The sequence below is a fragment of the Salvelinus alpinus genome, chromosome 6, assembly GCF_045679555.1.
Source record: "Salvelinus alpinus chromosome 6, SLU_Salpinus.1, whole genome shotgun sequence".
Lineage (NCBI taxonomy): Eukaryota > Metazoa > Chordata > Actinopteri > Salmoniformes > Salmonidae > Salvelinus > Salvelinus alpinus.
Genome location: NC_092091.1, coordinates 14,264,128 through 14,288,781, shown reverse-complemented (window position 1 = coordinate 14,288,781; position 24,654 = coordinate 14,264,128). Strand labels below are relative to the sequence as shown.

The 24,654-nt window shown below is 42.3% G+C and overlaps 1 protein-coding gene across 6 annotated transcripts; it reads left to right on the top strand.

The window, feature by feature from the left end:
* The first annotated feature begins 1,285 nt into the window (after window positions 1–1,285).
* LOC139577536 (ceramide kinase-like) lies at window positions 1,286–24,654 on the top strand. Of its 6 annotated transcripts, XM_071404585.1 has the most exons (14): window positions 1,497–1,627; window positions 16,357–16,499; window positions 17,629–17,760; window positions 18,920–19,042; window positions 20,118–20,243; window positions 20,965–21,031; window positions 21,268–21,413; window positions 22,262–22,336; window positions 22,755–22,907; window positions 23,015–23,120; window positions 23,234–23,319; window positions 23,454–23,650; window positions 23,788–23,999; window positions 24,138–24,654. In XM_071404585.1, exons 3-14 carry the CDS (start codon window positions 17,718–17,720, stop codon window positions 24,226–24,228), a joined length of 1,425 nt encoding a protein of 474 aa, XP_071260686.1. In that variant the 5' UTR covers window positions 1,497–1,627; window positions 16,357–16,499; window positions 17,629–17,717; the 3' UTR covers window positions 24,229–24,654. The 6 variants fall into 6 exon arrangements, 5 of the variants coding, with proteins under 5 accessions (XP_071260683.1, XP_071260684.1, XP_071260686.1 ...); XM_071404582.1 differs by lacking the exon at window positions 16,357–16,499 and having other exon boundaries at window positions 1,286–1,627; XR_011675324.1 differs by lacking the exon at window positions 16,357–16,499 and having other exon boundaries at window positions 1,289–1,627; window positions 23,807–23,999.

Genomic DNA, 24,654 nt, shown 5'->3' with positions numbered 1-24,654 from the left:
AGTACTGGCCATTGAAGACGTTGTTTTCCTGAATGATCTACTGCAGTGACTAACTGGCACATAAGTTGATCTGTTTTGCAGCAATACATTTGGTAAGAAATGCATTCATTCCCTTTCAACATCCAAACTTCATGAAATTAACAAAAGCATCATTTTACAGTACTGTTTATGACCTGCTTGACCTTAAAATGAGGCCTCAAACGAAAGTCCAGAGAAAGAAGAAACACTGCCTCACGCCATGGAAGATTGAATTACAAACCACCTCCAGGAGAGTCTAAAGACCTACTGCACCCAAATGTACTAGGTGCTTTTAGCAATGCGGCTGTATTTACAGTACATACACTAACGTTGCTTTCAATTGTACTGGGTGGCACAACAACAGTCCGTGGGAAGCAAGAAGTTAAATACAATTCCATTTAAACTTACTGTACCGGTGGGTAGGGCGTTGGACATTATGAAGGGGGAATATGAGACAAAATATCTAAAGGATAATATTATTGAACAGACATTAAAAACGTGGATCTGTAGTAGACCCACTTCCTCTCATCTTACCTCATGTCAAAATTAAACTCCACCACAAGTTATTCATTTTTTGTCCACCTATGACAGAAGTGCAAGGACTATAAATGCTGGATAGAACATAGACTTGGCATCATTGTACCTGTTCTATTATAGCATCTGTGAGAACACGGGCAATGCCATTGACCATCTCCATTTTGAAGTAGTCCATGTTCTTCTACTACTACTTTTATGAGTTGGCAAACAAACTGAAAGGATGCATACTGACACCTGGGGTGTGTTGTTTGAACAGATATAAAGCCAAGTTTGGCGATTTACTGCCACCTGCAGCTACGGAATGCTTGCTCACAAGTGTAATTCATTGGCTGATCCCTGCTGGTGACCTGGATGGAATTATGTGATCCTTCCTTAACTCCTAGGAAGTCCCACCCAGTTGACTACTTCGAAATGGTGAAAGTCTTCAATGGTGCTGCCCATGCTAAAATGAGTCGCTTTTGGTCACTAGAGTCCTCTATCTATCTCTATGGGATAGAAGTAGTAGGCCTAACATGAAAGTGAAATAATAATGGTCCGTTTGAGTGTGTCTGAAGTTTTGAAAATACATAAGACTTATTTAATTGTATTTATTTTACCCATATATGGCTACACATAGGCCTACAATCATATTAATTACATTTTATTTAAATATTTGCTCTCTAAACCTGCTCATCTCAAAGCCTCTTTCTCCAGCACCAAAATTAGAATACGTCGTGACGCCATGCGTAATTTTCAGCCCTTCCCCTTTTGGTGAATCCCTAAGAATCCGCTATCCAATTGTGGCAGTCGAAAACAGCAACATTGTTTCCTTATGTATAGAATGGTTCTAAGTAACCCGTAAATTACTAAAGAAATGCTTAGACTAAGATAATATTGTTACGCTCTCGAAATCACCCAGTGCGGTGGCTTACTGGTGAAGGCATGGAAAAACAACCGAGGTTATTGGCATCCCAACTCTTCCTGAAGAACAGCGTCTTCGAAGTATTGTTAAACGGTGTGCTTCTGACATGGAAAGAGATTCCGGACAATAAAAAAGTAGTTTCGGGCAGCATACATCACCCCTTCAAAGTCGGTAAGTGTCATAAGATAAACTGGGTATTAAGTGTGAAGATATATGCTACTAAAATACTCCGACAGAGGTGATTTATAGCCTATAGTATGTCCTCTTTGTGGGATATATTCGCTGTCCACGTGACGTGCGCAGACTACGGTTAGTCTTAAAATATGTAAATTATTCGTTGCCTGCACCTAACCTTTTTGCTGATGAAAGACAATACATTATTGTTATTGTCAACGAATGACATGGTATGTTAAAGCCTACTATATAGGCCTATTCGAAACCGACAGTGACAATTTAGTGCAGTCTTATTTTAATGTACATTTTTATTAGATACATTTTTATCATAGCAGCGAGACTATCCATTTCCCAGAACTAAGTTTTAAATGAACGCAAGTCAATTATGAGCTGTTGGATGACAACAGCGTCGCTATGTCGGGTCAATTGGATGGTACGCCATTTGTTCTTGGAGTTGTTCTTTATGAGTTGCCTGACATTTGTCATCACCTCATACGGTAGGGCTAATAACCACTATAGCGCCTGCACGGTAGCCTTCATGTTTTACGCATCCTTCATGTTGTCAGTCTATTCCCAGTACATTTAAACGCACAAAGCATCATAAATCTAGGCTGTAAATTATGTATTAGTCTTTATTATAGGCTAATTAGATTCAGTAATGTATTGATATTCAGATTGATGAAATTGTTATTATAGCCTACTATGTTACATGAGCCAACATGTCTGAATGGAATAGGCATTGTTTACTTACACAGGCAGCCCAATTCAGAAGTTTGTCACTAATTGGTCTTTTGACTATTCACATCAGATATTTTCACATTATATACAGGTCAAAAGACCAATTAGTGAAAAAAAGATCAGAATTGGGCTGCCTGTGTAAACTGAGCCATAGTACGACATCACTTGTCACCTGAGATTCAGACAAGGAGCAAACATAGAGACAGAGGACTCCTCTTTGTGTCTGTGGCATTATAGCATCTAACAGCATTGGCAGTGCCATTGAGGCGATCTCCATTTTGAAGTAGTCATTTTTCTTCTTCACGATCGGCTGATCCGTCAAGATGACCGTTGGACATGACTCCAGCAAGTTCACCAGGAAAGATCAGCCAATGAAGTGGAAGTCCCACCCAAATGCCTTGCTCAAGGGTACATCGGCAAAGATTTCATCTAGTCCGCGCAGGGATATGAACCAGCAACCTTTCGTTTACTGGCTCTTAACAGCTATGCTACCTGCCGACTCTGTTTAACTGGGTATGGTCTGTTGAATTAAATGTGGCAGTAGGCCTACCACCCCTGAAACCAGGCCTAAATGGAAATTGACTTTACTAAAAGCCTTTTGGATATTCAAAGCATCTTATTGTGGTGAATTCAAAAGCATAGCCTACACTAGAGATATGAGGGAAGAGAGCGGGTTCATGATATGATAGGCCACGTAGAATCTATAGGAATCCAACGACAATTGTCGTCAACCAATCCAAACTATTTAGATTTCCAAGTCAGGTAATCAACAATATAACATGTTTGATGCTACTTTGGATATTTAATAACTCATCTAAAAATATTATGGAATTCTATGATTTTTATCCCACAGTCTGACAGCAGCCTCTGTTTATTATTTATTAATACCCTTGAACCACCCCTCAGTAGCTCGAACAGTATCACCTTTGCAGTTTAGTCGATCGTTATCACAGATTGAGTTGCAGTCTTGTCTGCGGCCTAATTCTGTAGTAGACCCTGTGCCATTCAGGTTCTCTCATTCTAACAACGGACAGGACAGCCTCACCAAAAGCAAACACACCTATCACTTTCACTGTCAAGGGATAGAGGAAGGCCTAGCACGGGTCTTCCACAATGTAGTTCCTGGCACATGTTGTAATGTTTCAAACAGTCCAATGCAAACATGGGAGCCCATCCATATTTGTATGAAGATGAACACTCTGAATCGGAGCTGAGAAGGGCATTCACTCATGATGTCACTCACCACACTATGATGGATAAGGGCCTGCTGTTCTGTTGATATTTTCCCTCTGCTTGCTTGGCTCTTTGACATTTCCATGGAAGGCTAATGCTAGCTAGTCTGATTTGGTGTTAGCAGCAACATGTGTCCTGCAAAGCAGGCCCATGACCTACCAAGGGTTTGAATTTCTCCCGCTCCTCATCCCCCAACCCAACTTTCTTTCTATGGCTGTTATTAGCGAAACCAGTACACTAGTTGCACAACTAGGAAAGATCCGGCTAGTGCATAGGACAACGGTGACTTGTGTTTTCCAGAGCAGCTCCATACAATATGGCTGGTACAGTATGTTGTTTATCTATCCTTGTTGTGAGTAGATAATGGATTTCACTTATGTAATACTGTTCACTAAGTCATTGGGGTCAACCTTGGGGTGCAGTTTGAGCATCAGGGGAATGAGGAGGAAAGTCATGAAGAATTGCTGTGTGTGTGTGTGTGTGTGTGTGTGTGTGTGTGTGTGTGTGTGTGTGTGTGTGTGTGTGTGTGTGTGTGTGTGTGTGTGTGTGTGTGTGTGTGTGTGTGTGTGTGTGTGTGTCAGTATATTTCAAAGGAGAGAAGATTATCTTCAAATATCAATTGTATTGATCTTCTCATTCAATGGAGAAACTGTCAAATGAGAATCTATGGTTTAGGGTCAAACTAGGTAGGTAGGCCTTGATGAGTACAGTTTGTCTGTGATGACTCGGGCTGGGATTCAATCTGAAACCGTGCCATTTAAAGGCCGCTACACACCCTACTCAAACAGAATGATGGAGCGCCGTATATGTTCCGTTCTAAAATTTGAGCCAAACAAAAGTACGTAGAAAACAAAGCTCGTTACCTGCAGTGTTTACCATGAATGCGATCTCTGCTAACACGGTCACATTGCCTTTTAAAAGCTGCCTTGTCTACTGGCATGATCATATTGAATACTGGCCTTAATGACATCATTTTCATTGACAACAGAGAGGAGTTGACATAATGACCCAGAGCACTGGAGCAAAGGCCCTTCACAATCACTGGCCTCCCTTCAGTGTTGTGAATATTTCATGCCCGACCCATATCCAGATAGCTAGGTTAGCCTTTATTTTTGTTGTTTGTCTTGTATGTCTCGAGCTAAAGGGAGTCGGTAAACATCGGTATCTACAGACCTTTTTGTCTTAGCTCGGCACAATATCATGTCGGATTATTCTGTGACTATGTATTAGGAACACCTTCCAAATATTGAGTTGCCCCCCCCCCCCCCCCCGCCCTAAGAACAGCCTCAAATTATTGGGGCATGGACTCTACAAGGTGTTAAAAGCATTCCACAGAGATGCTGGCCCATTTTGACTCCAATGCTTCTCACAGTTGTCAGGTTGGCTAGATGTCCTTTAGGTGGTGGACCATTATTGACACACAGGAAACTGTTGAGCGTGAAAAACCAAGCAGCATTGCAGTTCTTGACACAAACCGGTGCGTCTGTCACCTACTACCATACCCTGTTCAATGACACTTAAATCTTTGGTCTTTCCCGTTCACCCTCTGAATGGCACACATACACTATCCATGTCTCAATTGTCTCAAGGCTTAAATCCTTCTTTAACCTGTGTCCTCCCCTTCATTTACACTGATTTTAAGTGGTTTTAACAGGTGACATCAATAAGGAATCATAGCTTTCATCTGGTCAGTCTGTCATGAAAAGAGCAGGTGTTCTTAATGTTTTGTCTACTCAGTGTTTAACACTAGAAAGATGATTGTTGATATTAATAAACCATGACCCAAGGAGTTGATAACATTGGCCAACTAAGTATCTGAGAATCAAGTGTGTTATGTAGCATTTAGGCCTGCGATCAAATATGGTATGACTAACCATTATAATGTCCTCGGCTACAAAGGACCAATGGTGTACATTCAGCAGGCCAATGTTAAGACCTATATCTCTTACAGTGACATTGTTATAGCTGTAAGTTGTCATAACAAAATGAAATTATCCTGTCATACTTATGTGGTGGCTTCCCATGTGGACAATATATCTGTCTAGAGATAAAACGGACTAGTGACCTCCCTGTGTCGTTAGTTCTTTCATCTTGAGGCTGTCAAAGGTCTCTTCATTTATTTCAGAATGGATGGGCTTTGGCGTCGAACCTATTCATTTCAGGAGCTGGAAAAAGTCCATTAAATTCAGAGATATCTGATGTTCCAAGGACAAAAGTCTGGAAAATGAGCAATCACAAGCAGCTTTGTTGAAATAATCATCTCTCCAGACGAAAGGGGAATAGTCTTTGATAAAAACACTTTTTTTCGGGCTTAAAGGGTAAATTAGTTTCTACTTATTTCTCATAAGATTATTATTTTCCATTCTCCAGCTAAAAGGGATCAAACGACACAAGACCTTATCTCGGAGTAGATTGAAAGCTGGCTCCACTGTCTTCAGTGCCAAAATCTGCTGCATCTGAGAGAAACGCACGTTGAGCTAAGACAGAGAGGAAGAGGTCATGTGAGAGGCCCAACTATGCTGAAATCGGTCTCCTTTCCTGCAAGTGGAATGTATGATTTTTTCATTTAAAAAAAATATTTTTGGCCACCAAGCAAGGAGTTTTTGTATGGAGGTCAATGAGTGTCGAAGTTGACCAACAAAATAAATTAATGGCTTATTTGTTACGTGAGGTTTATTTGATTGAATAGAAGTTTCATAATAAGGAGGACACGTGACATCCCTGCAACTTTCAGAAAAAAGTTGTCTCGAGATGGATGTGCATATTCATGGTATGAGGCTAGTAGCATAGCTTCTCTCCATTGAATAAAGGCGCCCGATGTCAACAACCCTCATTGAGTATTCAAAAAAAGTATTACAATAATGAGATGTATCCACCAATCCAAAGAAAGTATAGGCCGGAGCTAGACTGTCTGCTTTAATTTGAGGTTATTTTCATCCATATCGGGCTAACTTTTTGTACCTAGTCCCCCCATTTTAGGGGACCAAACGTATTGAGAGCGATTCACTTGTATTAGAGTAGTCAAGGGTTTAGTATTTGTTTCCATATTGCTAGCACACAATGATTACATCAAGAGTCACTTTTATTATAAATAAGAATAGAATGTTTCTAAACACTTCTACATTAATGTGGATGCTACCATGATTACAGATAGTCCTGAATTAATTGTGAATAATGATGAGTGAGGAAGTTAGCAGCTCAAATATCATACCACCAAGACATGCTAACTTCTCATGGGAGATTTGCGGGTTTTTTTGGGGGGGGGGGGGTTGATATTTATGCCTCTAACTTTCTCATCAATATTCAGGATTATCCATATTCATGGTAGCATTAACAGTAATGTAGTGTTTAGAAACATTCTATTCTTATTTACAAAATTGACTCCAAAATGACACTACATTGTTTACTATTAATTTCTATTTCATAATCTGAAACACAAACAGCAAATGCATCAAACAAGTTTGTAGTGTGACAAGCTTGATTTAATCAATGCGTTCTAGGAATATGGGACCATATTAGTGGATTTCCCAATACTTCTGGTCCCCTGAAATGGGGGGACAATGTACAAAAAGTATTGTAATTTCTAAACGATTTATCCGATATGGATGAAAATACCCTCAAATTACAGCTTTAAAACTTTAACCTCGTAGTCATTATATCAATTGAAATCCAAAGTGCTGGAATACGGAGCCAAAACAACAACAACATGTGTCACTGTCCCAATACTTTTGGAGCTCACTAGAGTGACTAGTTTGAAATGCTTTTGCCAGCTGTATTTGACAGGGTTCCCTTTGCTTGACAATGTTCCTATATCTCCGATCAGATTTAAAGGACATAAAAGTTGGAGAGATTAAATGAAACCCATTTGCTATGAAGAGGCCTAGTGAATCGGGCTGGATCTTGAAGTTCATCTTGACGAGTATGCTTTTAAAGTAATTGCAAAAAGGTTCCTATGTAGTGACAGGACACAGAACACCTTTGACTCCCATCTAGGCTTACATCAAATACAGTGAGCTGTTTGTGTAGTGGTGACTCCAGTGCTCCTAGTTGTAATGGAGTGTCGTGTGGTTTCTTGCCCTCAGCCAATGGTGATATTCCCACAGGGAATTTCACATACACATCAGAAATGTCTCTGTATGTTCACAACCTTGGTAAGTATGTACAAAATGTGTGGTCAAGGAAGAGGTCAAGTATTACGGAGATGTTTGTGTACAATATCTAAAGAAAAGTGGTGCAAGTAAGCACATTCTCTGCTGTAGCAGCTGCATGTTTCACGTTTATGTGAAAATGGGGGAACTTTTGTGAACACAAGGTTCTCTAACCGAATTGGTTTGACCTGGTTTGTAAAAGGGATGGCACCTCTTGGGACATTGTGAAGGGTGAGGAGATTAGGGCTGGGTGATATATCAAATGAAGTTGATTATGCGTCTCATATATATACTCAGCAAAATAAGAAATGTCCTCTTGCTGTCAACTGTGTTTATTTTCAGCAAACTTAATGTGCAAATATTGGTATGAACATAACAAGATTCAACAACTGAGACAAACTGAACAAGTTCCACAGACATTTGACTAACAGAAATTGAATAATGTGTCCCTGAACAAAGGGGGGGTCAAAAGTAACAGTCAGTATCTGGTGTGGCCACCAGTTGCATTAAGTACAGCAGTGCATCTCCTCCTCATGGACTGCACCATATTTGCCAGTTCTTGCTGTGAGATGTTACCCCACTCTTCCACCAAGGCACCTACAAGTTCCTGGACATTTACATTTTTACATTTTAAGTAATTTAGCAGACGCTCTTATCCAGAGCGACTCACAAATTGGAAAGTTCATACATATTCATCCTGGTCCCCCCGTGGGGAATGAACCCACAACCCTGGCGTTGCAAGCGCCATGCTCTACCAACTGAGCCACACGGGACCGTGTGGGGGGGAATGGTCCAAGCCCTCATCCTCTGATCCAACAGGTCCCAGACTTTCTCAATGGGATTGAGATCCGGGCTCTTCGCTGGCCATGGCAGAACACTGACATTCCTGTCTTGCAGGAAATCATGCACAGAACGAGCAGTATGGCTGGTGGCATTGTCATGCTGGAGGGTCATGTCAGGATGAGCCTGCAAGAAGGGTACCCCATGAGGGAGGAGGATGTCTTCCCTGTAACGCACAGCGTTGAGATTGCCTGCAATGACAACACGCTCAGTCCGATGATGCTGTGACACACCGTCCCAGACCATGACAGACCCTCCACCTCCAAATCGATCCCGCTCCAGAGTACAGGCCTCGGTGTAACACTCATTCTTTCGACGTTAAATGCAAATCCGACCATCACCCCTGGTGAGACAAAACCGCGACTCGTCAGTGAAGAGCACTTTTTGCCAGTCCTGTCTGGTCCAGTGACGGTGGGTTTGTGCCCATAGGCGATGTTGTTGCCAGTGATGTCTGGTAAGGACCTGCCTTAAAACAGGCCTACAAGCCCTCAGTCCAGCCTCTGTCAGACTTTTGCGGACAGTCTGAGAACTGATGGAGGGATTGTGCGTTCCTGGTGTAACTCGGGCAGTTGTTGTTGCCATCCTGTACCTGTCCCGCAGGTGTGATCTTCGGATGTATCGATCCAGCTGTTACACCTGGGCTGCCACTGCGAGGACGATCAGCTGTCCGTACTGTCTCCCTGTAGCGCTGTCTTAGGTGTCTCACAGTACGGACATTGCAATTTGTTGCCCTGGCCACATCTGCAGTCCTCATGCCTCCTTGCAGCATGCCTAAGGCACGTTCACACAGATGAGCAGGGACCCTGGGCATCTTTCTTTTGGTGTTATTCAGAGTCAGTTAAGGCCTCTAGTGTCCTGAGTTTTCATAACTGTGATCTTAATTGCCTACCGTCTGTAAGCTGTTAGTGTCTTAACGACCGTTCCACAGGTGCATGTTCATAAAAATGTTTATGGTTCATTGAACAAGCATGGGAAACAGTGTTTAACCCTTTACAATGAAGATCAGTGGAGTTATTTTGATTTTTACGAATTATCTTTGAAAGACAGGGTCCTGAAAAGGGTATGTTTCTTTTTTTTGCTGAGTTTTATATACAGTTGAAGTCAGAAGTTTACATACCTTAGCCAAATACATTTTAACTCCGTTTTTCACAATTCATGACATTTAATCCTCGTAAAAATTCCATGTCTTAGGTCAGTTAGGATCACCACTTTATTTTAAGAATGTGAAATGTCAGAATAATAGTAGAGATAATAATTTCTTTCAGCTTTTATTTCTTTCATCATATTCCCAGTGGGTCAGAAGTATAGGTTTGAGGTCAAGGCTTTGATGGCCACTCCAATACCTTCACTTTTTTGTCCTTAAGCCATTTTGCCACAACTTTGGAAGTATGCTTGGGGTCATTGTCCATTTGGACGGCCCATTTGTGATCAAGCTTTAACTTCCTGACTGATGTCTTGAGATGTTGCTTCAATATATCCACATAATTGTCCTTCCTCATGATGCCATCTATTTTGTAAAGTGCACCAGTCCCTCCTGCAGCAAAGCACCCCCACAACATGACGCTGCCACCCCTGTGTTTCACGTTTGGGATGGTGTTCTTCGGCTTGCAAGCCTCCCCCTTTTTCCTCCAAACATAACTATGGTTATTACAGTTATGTTTGTTTCATCAGACCAGAGGACATTTCTCCAAAAAGTAAAATTTTTGTCCCCATGTGCAGTTGCAAACCATAGTCTGGCTTTATTTTTTATTTTATTTTTTATTATTATTTAAAAAAAATATATATATTTTTTTATTTTATTTCTAATAATAACAATTACAACAATACTGAATGAACACTTATTTTAACTTAAAATAATACATCAATAAAATCAATTTAGCCTCAAATATATAATGAAACATGTTCAATTTGGTTTAAATAATGCAAAAACAAAGTGTTGGAGAAGAAAGTAAAAGTGCAATATGTGCCATTTTAAGAAATCTAACGTTTAAGTTCCTTGCTCAGAACATGAGAACATATGAAAGCTGGTGGTTCCTTTTAACATGAGTCTTCAATATTCCCAGGTAAGAAGTTTTAGGTTGTAGTTATTATAGGAGTTATAGGACTATTTCTCTCTACGATTTGTATTTCATATACCTTTGACTATTGGATGTTCTTATAGGCACTTTAGTATTGCCAGTGTAACTGTATAGCTTCCATCCCTCTCCTCGCAACTACCTGGGCTCGAACCAGGAACACATCGACAACAGCCACCCTCGAAGCAGCGTTACCCATGCAGAGCAAGGGGAACAACTACTCCAAGTCTCAGAGCGAGTGACATTTGAAACGCTATTAGCGTGCACCCCGCTAACTAGCTAGCCATTTCACATCGGTTACACCAGTCTAATCTCGGGAGTTGATAGGCTTGAAGTCATAAACAGCGCATGAAAGTGCTGTTTGAATGAATGCTTACTAGCCTGCTGGTGCCTACCATCGCTCAGACTGCTCTATCAAATCATAGACTTAGTTATAACATAATAACACACAGAAATACGAGCCTTAGGTCATTAATATGGTCGAATCCGGAAACTATCATCTCAAAAACAAAACATTTATTTTTCAGTGGAATACGGAACTGTTCCGTATTTTATCTAACGGGTGACATCCATAAGTCTAAATATTCCTTTTACATTGCACAACCTTCAATGTTATGTCATAATTACGTAGAATTCTGGCAAATTAGTTCGCAATGAGCCAGGTGGCCCAAACTGTTGCATATACCCTGACTCTGCGTGCAATGAACGCAAGAGAAGTGACACAATTTCACCTGGTTAATATTGCCTGCTAACCTGGATTTCTTTTAGCTAAATATGCAGGTTTAAAAATATATACTTCTGTGTATTGATTTTAAGAAATGCATTACTTTAGCTTGTTTGAGCTGTTCTTGCCATAATATGGACTTTATCTTTTACCAAATAGGGCTGTCTTCTGTATACCACCCCTACTTTGTCACAACACAACTGATTGGCTCAAACGCATTAAGAAGGAAATAAATTCCACAAATTCCAGGTGACTACCTTATGAAGCTGGTTGAGAGAATGCCAAGAGTGTGCAAAGCTGTCATCAAATCAAATGTATTTATATAGCCATTCTTACATCAGCTGATATCTCAAAGTGCTGTACAGAAACCCAGCCTAAAACCCCAAACAGCAAGCAATGCAGGTGTAGAAGCACGGTGGCTAGGAAAAACTCCCTAGAAAGGCCAAAACCTAGGAAGAAACCTAGAGAGGATCCAGGCTATGAGTCCTCTTCTGGCTGTGCCGGGTGGAGATTATAACAGAACATGGCCAAGATGTTCATAAATGACCAGCATGGTCAAATAATAATAATCACAGTAGTTGTCGAGGGTGCAGCAAGTCAGCACCTCAGGAGTAAATGTCAGTTGGCTTTTCATAGCCGATCATTAAGAGTATCTCTACCGCTCCTGCTCTCTAGAGAGTTGAAAACAGCAGGTCTGGGACAGGTAGCACGTCCGGTGAACAGGTCAGGGTTCCATAGCCACTGGCAGAACAGTTGAAACTGGAGCAGCAGCACAGCCAGGTGGACTGGGGACAGCAAGGAGTCATCATGCCAGGTAGTCCTGAGGCATGGTCCTAGACAGGAGAAGTACTCCAGATAAAACAAACTGACCCTAGCCCCCCGACACATAAACTACTGCAGCATAAATACTGGAGGCTGAGACAGGAGGGGTCAGGAGACACTGTGGCCCCATCCGATGATACCCCCGGTCAGGGCCAAACAGGAAGGATATAACCACACCCACTTTGCCAAAGCAGAGCCCCCACACCACTAGAGGGATACCTTCAACCACCAGCTTACCATCCTGAGACAAGGCCGAGTATAGCCCACAGATCTCCGCCACGGCACAACCCAAGGGGGGGCGCCAACCCAGACAGGAAGACCACGTCAGTGACTCAACCCACTCAAGTGACGCACCCCTCCTAGGGATGGCATGAAAGAGGCAAAGGGTGGGTACTTTGAAGAATCTCAAATATAACATATGTTTTGATTTGTTTAACACTTTTTTTGGTTACTACATGATTCCATATGTGTTTTCATAGTTTCCATGTCTTCACTATTATTCTACAATTTAAAAATAAAGAAACCCTGGAAGGAGTAGATGTCCAAACTTTTGACTGGTAGTGTGTGTGTGTGGTGATGATGATGATTATTTAAAATAATTATTATAATTGGTGGTTGCCACTATTTAGCTGTGCCATTATGCCGCTGCTAAATGCATATATGGGAAACACTGCAGCTGGATGAATGCAACCACTCAAATTTATAGACAGTTTTTGGAGCAAGGAATGACCCAATTATAATTTTTTAAGCTATACAATGTTAGTTTAGAATTACATTGTTTACAAACAATGAAGTTAAACAAGCTTATATTTTAGGTTTGGGTGAACTAACCTCATGAGGCATTTGAGTTATATTCTTCAAGAATCAATGGCTATATATCATTACTTTAGAAGTCAAGTCAAAGGTTTGATGTGCTGTACCAATCCCAGGCTGCCCCTTTCTTGAATTGCTCTCTGGTGACCATAGCATGTTGCTACCATTGGCCTTGCCTCTGTGCCGTGTTTCTCAGTTAGGTCCTCTGAGACATTACTGACACCATCAGATTAGTCTCTCTCTTTGAGGCAATCATTAGCCAGATTGGTTTGCTGCTCCTAAGAAAAAGCCATACATATCAAAGTGACTGGAGTCGTGCACTTTAGCTTCTGCCTGATTGTCTGTGTCTTAGCTAAACTACCTTTTCACCCAGACCCGAATCCAAACTTGACATCTGTGCACATAACTCTAGTTTTCACGCAAATCGTCCGTGGATGTTGTATGACGATGACTTCTGGCCTTTTCCTGATGTTTCTCAATCACTCATCTGTGTTTTGATTCTTCCTCACACTAAAACACCTCTCCAAAACACCCTCTCCCTCCCTGCATGTTGTCCCATAGTCCTTGTGGTGGCGTTTTAAGGCAGGGGTTCCCAAACATTTTCACCCGGGCCCCCTTCCAGCATTGGGGAAAATCCCGCGCCCCCGACGTCTATTTTTATGGGCACAAGCACTGTTTATGACACACACTGTTCACACCCCCTCGTTGGTGGAGAGAATTTTGCAGGTTTAAGCTTATTTCCTGCAATTCTAACACATTTTGCCATGGGGGGGCAGAGAACATTTTGCAGTTTGAAAGCAAATTTTGTTGCAATTCTACACAGTTTGGCATATCTAATGTCCATATCTAATGTCTAAAATCTTTGGGCTAAAAAACCCAGCAATTTTTTTTTTTAGCTCTCATGGTCTAGTTATAAATAGCTTTCAGAGGTATGCAATGACTGACATGATGAGGAAATCTGATTCACTACCCAATTTTGAAATTTGCAATTCCTGCCGACCCCTCGCACCTCACTGTTTTTAGGGACAGGGATGGTGCCTCACAGTAGAGGCCTTCACGGGTCCAAAAAGTTTATCATACAGACCCGATATGCATGAATATATATTTTTTTATATAGATACCTGTTCCAAACGGACCCGAGAACCACTCGACCCATTGCATATAGGCCTGGTCGGCTCCAGACTCTATCCGAGTGAGGAAAGCAGCAGGAAAGTACATTTTTAAGTAACCAGAGCTGATAGCGCGAGGTAGAAAGTGGTGACGCTCTAGCAGGTGCCGTGCTGTGTGTAGGCTAAAGTGAGTGAGTGAGTGACTCAGGGTGCAGGGAGGGAGACGCAGCAACCAATTAAGCCAACTTGCGCTATAGTAGACTAATAGCTGCCAGATCTAGGTTATTTATCATCCAATAGGATTACGTAGTACTTGTCTTGACTGCATCAAACCGGGATAAGCTAGCTAGCTAGGCTAATTGAGGCTGCATGCACTTTCTCGTCCTACACAGTTACAAACAACATCTCCATTCAGAATATTAAGTAACAGCCTACCTGTTGGCTCTTGGTCGTTGTAGCCTATCCTTGCTTTTTAACTTTGAATTCCATCTTCCATTGATTAGATATCTCAACTTTTGCCGCACACTGAGGCTCTATGACTGTAGCCTGTTGGTGTTTTCATGACTTATGATTGGACAACAACAAGCGACACACATCACTCATGAAAAGCAAGAGCAGCAGCATCAATTATACAAGCACCTGCTCCCTCGCCTCTCCTCTTCTCTCCCCTGTAGCAGTCTCGTATGGGTCCTTCCGGACATGTCAGTTAAAATTGCACATACCCAATAGTAGGACCCATTAAAATCAGATCAGACCCGTGACATTAGTTAGAATTCTGGATCTGGACCCTCTCAGGTATTCGTGTACAGGTGGATCCATGAAGACCTCTACATCAGCTTGTTGAGCCAAGTCACTCCCGCCATACCTCTCCTCCCAAGTCACTCCCGCCATACCTCTCCTCCCAAGTCACTCCCGCCATACCTCTCCTCCCAAGTCACTCCCGCCATACCTCTCCTCCCAAGTCACTCCCGCCATACCTCTCCTCCCAAGTCACTCCCGCCATACCTCTCCTCCCAAGTCACTCCCGCCATACCTCTCCTCCCAAGTTACTCCCGCCATACCTCTCCTCCCAAGTCACTCCCGCCATACCTCTCCTCCCAAGTCACTCCCGCCATACCTCTCCTCCCAAGTCACTCCCGCCATACCTCTCCTCCCAAGTCACTCCCGCCATACCTCTCCTCCCAAGTCACTCCCGCCATACCTCTCCTCCCAAGTCACTCCCGCCATACCTCTCCTCCCAAGTCACTCCCGCCATACCTCCCCTCCCAAGTCACTCCCGCCATACCTCCCCTCCCAAGTCACTCCCGGGAAACACTGGCCTTTAGACTAGTTGAGTAACTGGAGCATCAGCATTTGTGGGTTCAATTACAGGCTCAAAATTGCCAGAAACAAAGGACTTTCTTCTGAAACTCGTCAGTCTATTCTTGTTCTGAGAAATGAAGGCTATTCCATGCGAGAAATTGGGAAGAAACTGAAGATCTCGTACAACGCTGTGTACTACTCCCTTCACAGAGCAGCGCAAACTGGCCCTAACCAGAATAGAAAGAGTGGGAGGCCCCGGTGCACAACTGATCAAGAGGACAAGTACATTAGTGTCCTGTTTGATAGGCAGACACCTCACAAGTCCTCAACTGGCAGCTTCACTGTTGATGTTGAGACTGGTGTTTTGCGGGTACTATTTAATGAAGCTGCCAGTAGGGCTGGGCAATATGGCAAATAAATTATCACGATATTTCAATTTTTTTCATTCGATAACGATAATTATCACGATTATAAATCAAATAATGTTTAAAAGGTGTATATCTGCTTCAAACTCAAGAATCCCTGAACAAACCGTGGTTAGAGCATTGGGCCAGTAACCGAAAGATTGTTAGATCGAATCCCCGAGCTGACAAGGTAAAAATCTGTCGTTCTACCCCTGAACAAGGCAGTTACCCACTGTTCCCCGATAGACCGTCATTGTAAATAAGAAGTTGTTCTTAACTGACTTGCCTAGTTAAATAAAGTTTACTTTTTTTATTATGTGAGCTACACATAAAATTATACTCGAAGTAAAATTGTTCCATGTTTTCGGGCAGGGCGCACGTACCTGTGGTCAATTAAATGGATAAGCCTCTTGAAACCTTCCTTTTCGACTGTGCTAATTGGTAGCATGTCCTGAGCAATGCAATGCAATGCATAATAGCATTTGTGATGTCTTTGTCTTTTCTATGTTTGTTTGTAGGGCATAAACGCTGTCAGTGTTGACTGCTTCGGGCAAACATCCCTAGATTGGCTGGTGCTCGAGGGGCGTTTATCAATACCGTGGTGCACACTCAAACTTCCTGCATGTTCCTAAGAGTGATTTTTCTTCAGATGTTGAAAAAGGTTTGTCGTTTTACCAGACTTCGTAGCCACCTGTCTACGGCACAATATCCCCCGAACATTGCTCTGCTCTTTGTCGGACTTCAAAAAGCCAAACCACCAAATTACTGAAACAGTTTAACCCTTTTTATCAATAATTTCTTCATTGGAAGCTGCTCCTTCTCAACGGCTATCACAGCCGCTGTTTTCGCCTACATCACTCATTTTTCGTGGTTAATAGTGGCTACTCCATCACTCGAGGTGCTAAGTGGTTTTTAGTGGGCGTATACCTCTCCACGTGCATATTGTCACTTCTCTGCACATTCCTGCTGCGTCCTGCTGCGTCACTATATCAACATTATCAAAAATGAATCTAAACATTTTTATATAGTTATTGAGGGAAGTAATTACCTCGATAATTATTGATATTGATTTATCGCCCAGCCCTAGCTGCCAGTTGAGGACTTGTGAGCCGTCTGTTTCTCAAACTAGACACTAATGTACTTGTCCTCTTGCTCAGTTGTGCACCGGGACCTCCCACTCTTTCTATCATTAATGAATGATCAACACAGAAGTCTCACGAGGTCATTAATGTTTCCCTGATTTCCTATAGAGCTGTTGTAGAACTGCTGTAGGCACAAAAACAAATGAATGCAGACTCGGCTCATGATAATGACTTCAGGAAAAGGGTGGTAATAACAGGCACCATTAATGTTGGAGTTGCCCTAACAATATGGTATTGTTTGGTCCATAGTGATTGATCTAATCTTTCTCCAAATGATCCCCTTCTATTATCCATCAGTAGTGCTTTCTATGGCAGGAGCGGTCAACAGCTATACAACACTAATGGTTCTCCCCCTCCTTGCCTTGTCTGTCCAACACTAGCTCCACCCTAATGCTGAAATCAAACTGTTAATAGCCCATTAGAGCTCCCATCTCATCACATTAACTTTATTAGCATGAAGCTATCCAAGCTGTAATTGATACAGCCAGCCAAGTTTGGTTGGGTAGGTAAAAAAGGGCTTGAGATCCTGGCACATAGTGTCTCTCTCGTTTTGTGTGTGCTTTCCCCTTTTCCAATACATTTAATTTCTAAAGGGTAAATCTCTGGTTCCTGCCACATTGTGACAGATTGATTTGGTGTGTTTAACAGGTACCAGCCACAGCGTGTCCGTGTCTGAGATCCTAGCAGTCCGGGAGCTCGATGTGGACGGCGGGACGAAAGATGGCAGGTGGCAGAAAATGACCCAGAAACTGACTGAGGCCTATCCATATGCATTCACAGGTACAAATTGTTGGTCATCTAGAGCAATCTACAGATAATGGATTCAATATGTAGTGTGATTACCCATAAAAGGTTTATACAAATATGTCCATTCAATAGAGAATTGCTTCTGAAAAACGATAGTCCAAACCCCATGTATCTACCATATACACTGCTTTCAGAAAGTATTCATACCCCTTGACTTATTCCACATTTTGTTTATACAGCCTGAATTCAAAATAGATTAAAATAAAAATGCTCACCCATCTACACACAATACCCCATAATGACAAAATTAAAACATGTTTTAGAAATTGTTGCAAATTTATGAAAAATGAAATGCATAGATATCATTTGCAAAAGTATTCACACCCCTCAGTAAATACTATTTCTTTCAAAAAAATCGTCAAGCTCTGTCAAATTTGGTTGTTGAACATTGCTGGAGAACCATTTTCAGGTCTTGCCATAGATTTTCAAGTAACTTTATGTCAGAACTGTAACTCGGCCACTCAAACATTCACTGTCTTCTTGGTAAGCAACGCCATTATACATTTGGCATTGTGTTTTAGGGTATTGTCCTGCTGAAAGGTGAATTAATCACCCAGTGTCTGGTGGAAAGTAGACTGCGCAAAACTCCAGTCCTTAACGATACAAGCATACCCATAACATGATGCAGCCACCACTATGCTTGAAAATATGAAGAGTGATACTCAGTAATGTATTGGATTTGTCCCGAACATAACACTTTTGTATTCAGGACAAAAAGTGAATTGCTTTGCCACTTTGTTTGCAGTGTTACTTTAGTTTCTTGTTGCAAATATGTTTTGGAATATTTGTATTCTGTACAGGCTTCCTTTTCACTCTGTTAATTAGGTTAGTATTGTGGAGTAACTACAATGTTGTTGATTCATCCTCAGTTTTCTCCTATCACAGCCATTAAACTCTGCAACTGTTTTAAAGTCACCATTAGCCTCATGTTGAAATCCCTGAGCGGTTTCCTTCGTCTCCGTCAACTGAGTTAGGAAGGACGCCTGTATCGTTGTAGTGACTGGGTGTATTGATATACCATCCAGTGTAATTAATAACTTCACCATGCTCAATATGGTAGATAATACCGCAATGTAAATTTGTTTTGTTAAGCCTCTGTACCCTGTCACCCCTTCGCGTCCCCCTTCCACAGTGTCTTATGTGGAGAGAGCGAGGCAGCACCGCTGGCGGTGTAGTGATGTCACCTTCCACTGTTCAGAGGGGGTGCTGTGCCAGCAGTGGATCCAGACCATCAGAGAGCAGCTCACAGCACTGAGTATGGCTGAGTATTACTGACAATGAATATGCTTTGTGAAGTCTGGTTGCAAGGCTTACTCAGAAATGAGAGTGGCCGTCATTCTGTTCTGTTAATCAGTAGTGCTGAGCGATTAACCGCCATTTCATATTTCTTCCAGTCATTAAACAACTCATTGACCGTCTGTTCAATTACTTGAATTCCATCTAGTTCATTTTTTTTATGTGAGCCCAGAGTGCCATTTCTCTAGAGAGAAATTAAATAATTCATGACAGAAATCAAGTAAACTATGTGGGACTCTGGGCTGAAGGGAGTTGTCATTTTCATTAAGCAAATATTCAACCTAGTTTAGCTCAGAAACATGATAATTAACTACAATCCAATTGTGCCAGTTTTTTCAGTTTTGGACAGAGATAAGAGAGGTTGCCAACATCAGTCTAAAATAAGCCCAATGTGTTTCTATGTTCTTAATTTGGACCTCAACTTGTCGCCTGCCTTTGACAACGACTCCCATTGTTAGGGCAGAGACATCATTATATACAGATCTCTGGACGGATGCACTTTTACGCTTGCTATGTTAGGTTAGATGCACACAGAGAGGAATGTACACAATGCTGAGAGGGACAGAAACAGTTTGAAAGTATGCCTTATCTACTTTGAAGAACTAGTAAAATGATTTTGTCAGACAGCTTTGCAACATAGGCTACTTAGGAAGGCTAGCTAAATAGAATGACTAGACAGTACAGTATGGGGAGCACAGAGATAACGTTAGTTTTGGCTCGCTGACTGCTACTGAGCAGAGATGAGATGACTTTAAGGAATGAAAAATAATATACACAACTGATATTTGATTTCATAGTAATTTCCTATTTTTCTATTGATGTCTACCAATGTGGACCTGACAGAGACAATGGAATATTTTCAATGTTTTGGCAGTTATTTCATTTTTTTAAAGCATTAAATACATTATCGAAAAACGTGATTATTTTTTCAATAATCAAACCGACCTCAAAGAGCACTAATTGTTCAGTACTATTGCTCAGCCTACAGCCTAGAAATTGATCTGGCAAAAAATCTTTCACTTGACTTTTTGCAGCTAACAGACCCAAGCATTTGCTGGTGTACATCAACCCTTATGGGGGCAAGCAGCAAGGCAAGTGCATTTATGAGCAGAAAGTCGCGCCTCTCTTCGCCTGTGCCTCCATCTCCACGGACGTGATTGGTGAGTTCCTGCCAAAGACATTAAACATGCTTTAATAAAGGATGAGTCTTTATGGGCCAAGTCAAATTGTTCACTGTAGGCAAATGGGCACAAGCTCTCTCAGGCCGCACAGGAATATGACATAATTTACGGCCGCCATCCATCATCCTAGTTCCTCATTGGAAAGGATGATTGTCGATGAATACTGGATTCCTTTATATCCGGTTTACTTCTCAGACTTAAGAAAGACTGTGGACGTTTGTGACTGTGGAATTTCAAAGTCACACATTCTGACGAATTGTATTTAACTATACAGCTGCTCGGGTTAATATCAAGATACTGATACAGTATTTGAACAGTTTTATAAAAAAAAATTACGCTGGGTGTGAAAATGTTTGTACATAAAATCAAACTTCCTTTGGCTACAAATTGTTACAATGTCTAACAATTAGAGAAGAGAAAATGTCTACTTTAGGGCTACTTTAGGACTTCTGCTATCTCAGACTTCTTTATGGAAAATGCTTAGTCGATATATTTCTCCAAGCGAGTGAATGATTACTCCTTAAGTCCAAAATATCGATTTATGCAACAAATTAGGAAAACATCATGCGACATAAATGAATCAATTGTAAACCTGTTCAAGTTGACATTTCAAGTGTATCCCAACTACAGGAAGCACTTGAAAGACAAACGTGAAGCATGCTGAGACGTCTAACTCTTTCCTGGTCATTTGTTGTCATAGTTACAGAGCATGCCAATCATGCCAGGGACCACCTGGAGACAGAGGCGGAGTTAAAGAAATATGATGGGTGAGTCGAGGATGGAGATGTTCTCAATGTCATTGTCGCTATAGTAATCAAAGGTCTGTTTTAAAGACCTCTTTGTAGTCTGGTTTTCAGCCCAACCGTCACTAAATCATATTCAACCAATCACAGTTGAACTAAAAACACCCCGGGTCAAGTATATTCATCTCAAACGACAAACAAAAAGATCCGTTTTGTTGTTCTGACCTCTGTGTGTTACATGACCTTTGACCTCTATGCAGAGTGGTGTGTGTGGGTGGGGACGGCATGTTCAGCGAGATAGTTCACGGCCTGGTCTCTCGAACACAGAGGGATAACGGAGTGGACCAGAACAGCCCGGAGGAGAAGCTGGTACCGTGTAGTCTCCGCATCGGCATTATACCCGCAGGTTAGACAAGACCCCACGCAGACATTAACAAGCACATGCATGTACACATTCTATACATGCCATCTGCAAGCATTCTCCTCTCTTGGTGTCTTGACAATATAGAATCTTATTTATATTTAATATTTTTGATTTAATGTAACAATGTTCTTGTCTATAGCTATTCTGTACTCTGTCATGTATTTTGTTTTATGTGGAAGAGTAGCTCCTGCATGTGCAACAGCTATTGGGATTCTAATAAAGTAAAAACACACATACCACTATGTTTACACAGCAATGATCACATCAATAGCTCAGTTTATGACATGACTGCGTATGTTTACAAACTAATGTCAACCATGAGGTCCATTTCATGTACACTACACTATCTGTGTTGATTTCCGCGTTCCATTTTTCCATCAACAAGACAATGGTACATTATGTTTCTGACTACACAGACAAAAGCTAGCAGTGTGTGTGTTTGTAATAATAATAGTTTGGTGGGTGCTTATAACTGTCCTCTCTCATACATGTACAAGTGTGTACTAATATTCATGCGTGTATTAGGTGTGTGTGTGTGTGTGTGTGTGTGTGTGTGTGTGTGTCTCTCTCTCACACACACACACACACACACACACACACACACACACTCTGGCCGTGCTCCCACTCTCCAAGGGTGTTGGGATATGCAACAAAAAATAAAAAACATTTCCAATACACTCATGCATATTAGTACACACTTGTACATGTATGAGAGAGGACAGTTATAAGCACCCACCAAACTATTATTATTACAAACACACACACTGCTAGCTTTTGTCTGTGTAGTCAGAAACATAATGTACCATTGTCTTGTTTTGTGTGGTATCCAGGTTCAACGGACTGCATCTGCTATGCCACTGTCGGCATCAATGACCCTGTGACCTCAGCTTTACACGTCATAGTGGGTGGGTGCAGTTATCTACATTGACATATTAACAGCACTTCCAATTAAATTGCCTTTTAAAAATAGTGTAACTGACATTTTTATACAGCACAGACTAGTAGCATAAGCCTTCGTTATCACTGTTCCAGGTCATTGCTGGAGCTTCATTGTGAATAGAAATGTCTCGCGTTTGTCACTTCTATGTTATCGCTATAGCACACTCAGCTGACCAACAAGTGATAGCCGTGACCTAGTTATTCAAAGCTTTTGAGATAAGAGGAAACTGCTGGAGGTCAGGGTGGGTAGATGGGTGTGCAGGTGTGTTTTTTATAGTAAAAGCACATATTGTGTGTCATCACACCTCTTTAGGACACTGTACCCCACACACACAGTATCTGTGGAGGATCACTCATACTAGACTTGGGCGGGTGTCTTCACAGGAGACTCCCAGCCAATGGACGTGTGCTCGGTCCATCACAATAACACATTCTTGAGGTATTCCATCTCCCTGCTTGGATACGGTTTCTACGGCGACGTGCTGGCAGACAGCGAGAGGAAACGCTGGATGGGACCAGCCAGATATGACTTTTCAGGTGGGTCAGAGGAGTAGCTTTAGCTGTTTTAGGAAATACCACCGTTGGTACTGTTGCGGTAGTCTGTTGCCATTGCTAGTGAAATGGCATGATGTCGTTTTGTGCAGGTTTTAAGACGTTTCTGACACATCACCACTATGAAGGGGCTGTGTCTTTTCTACCAGCAACTGACACACTGGGAACACCGCGAGACAAGACCAGGTGTAGAGCTGGGTATGTAGTACTGTACACTTACAACCTGTTGTGTAGTTTAGTATTACATGTTTGTCTAGATGGTGCAAAGGAATTTGCTCACTTGGCTAGCCAACTCCATTCCTGCTTTCCAGGTGCTTCATATGCCAGCACTACGGGCAGCTGTATTCAGGGGATTCCCCAGAGGAATCCAAGACTGCTCCAGATGTCTCAGACAGAGGTAGGTACAGTATCTCTGCCTGAACGCACATATGGTCTCAACTCCACACGCCATGGGTCTCTACTGAAACCTGCTCAATGTTTTCACCACAAAGCCCCAACCTCTGTTTCTGCTCTGTTTCTGCTCTATCCCAGAATATGAAATGGGGTGGGGGGTAGTCAGAGGGAAGTTCCTGGCCATCAACGCGGCCAGTATGAGCTGTGCCTGTCCCCGTAGCCCCAAGGGCCTGTCCCCCGCCGCCCACCTCGCTGACGGCACCACCGACCTCATCCTCGTACGCAAGTGCTCCCGATTCAACTTCCTGCTACGCCACACCAGCAAAGACGACCAGGTAACCACACTGGATGGGGCTACTGTGGGTACTCCAACCCGGGTCCATAGCATAGCAGTGTTTGCATGAGATGGTTAACTCGCCACATTCCTGTATCAGGGATTTCACTTTCTCACTTCTGTTCCTCCCCCCTTCAGTTTGACATGACCTTTGTAGAGGTGCACCGTGTGCGGCGCTTCCGCTTCACGCCGCGCCACTGCCAAAACGACTCGGAGCTGGACCTGAGGGAGAACGGCAAGCAGCTCTTCAGCCAGATCTGCCGGGACCACCCGGCCTGCAGCTGCAGCCCTGCCTATAGCAGCTGGAACTGTGACGGCGAGATCCTCCCCCACGCTGCCATTGAAGTCGGGTACGCACCCATCTACATGGAAATATAGCACACTTCTAAAAGTTTATTTCCTGCACTGTGCTGTCTTCAACATTTGAATTGAATTCCTGCCTTAGTTTTTTTCCCTGACAATGTTTTCTTTGTCTTCTGCCCTGCCAGAGTTCACTGCCAGTTGATCAAGCTGTTTGCGCGAGGGATCGAAGAGCAGCCTTTGTTTGAGGACCTCGCCAACCCTCCGTGTGCACTCTAGGTCCCCTCGCCCCTCCGCTGCCCTACTCTATCAGTCACTGGAACAGTCCTACAGCGTTTCAAAGGCTGCCACTGCTGTCACTTACCTTAGCCCTGTGCACTACCTTTCTCTAATGTACTTTCTGGGGCCATTTTGGAGGTCACAGGTCAAAGAGTGCTGATGCTGGTACATTTACAGAGGTTCATTATCCACTATAGCGAAGAACAAATCATGAAAATCTTAAATGAATATACCCCCTTCCTGCTATCCTTTTGCAATAAAGAGATGTTAACCAACACTTAACGTGCTGTTCAACATTTGTAGAACCTCCGTTTGCACGTGTTGAAATGTATGCTGCTCCAAATGATGAAGAATTGGTACAAAGCTTTGTTTGTTTATTTATCCATTTGGAGAAACCCAATATTAAAGGATGTTTTAATGATTCTA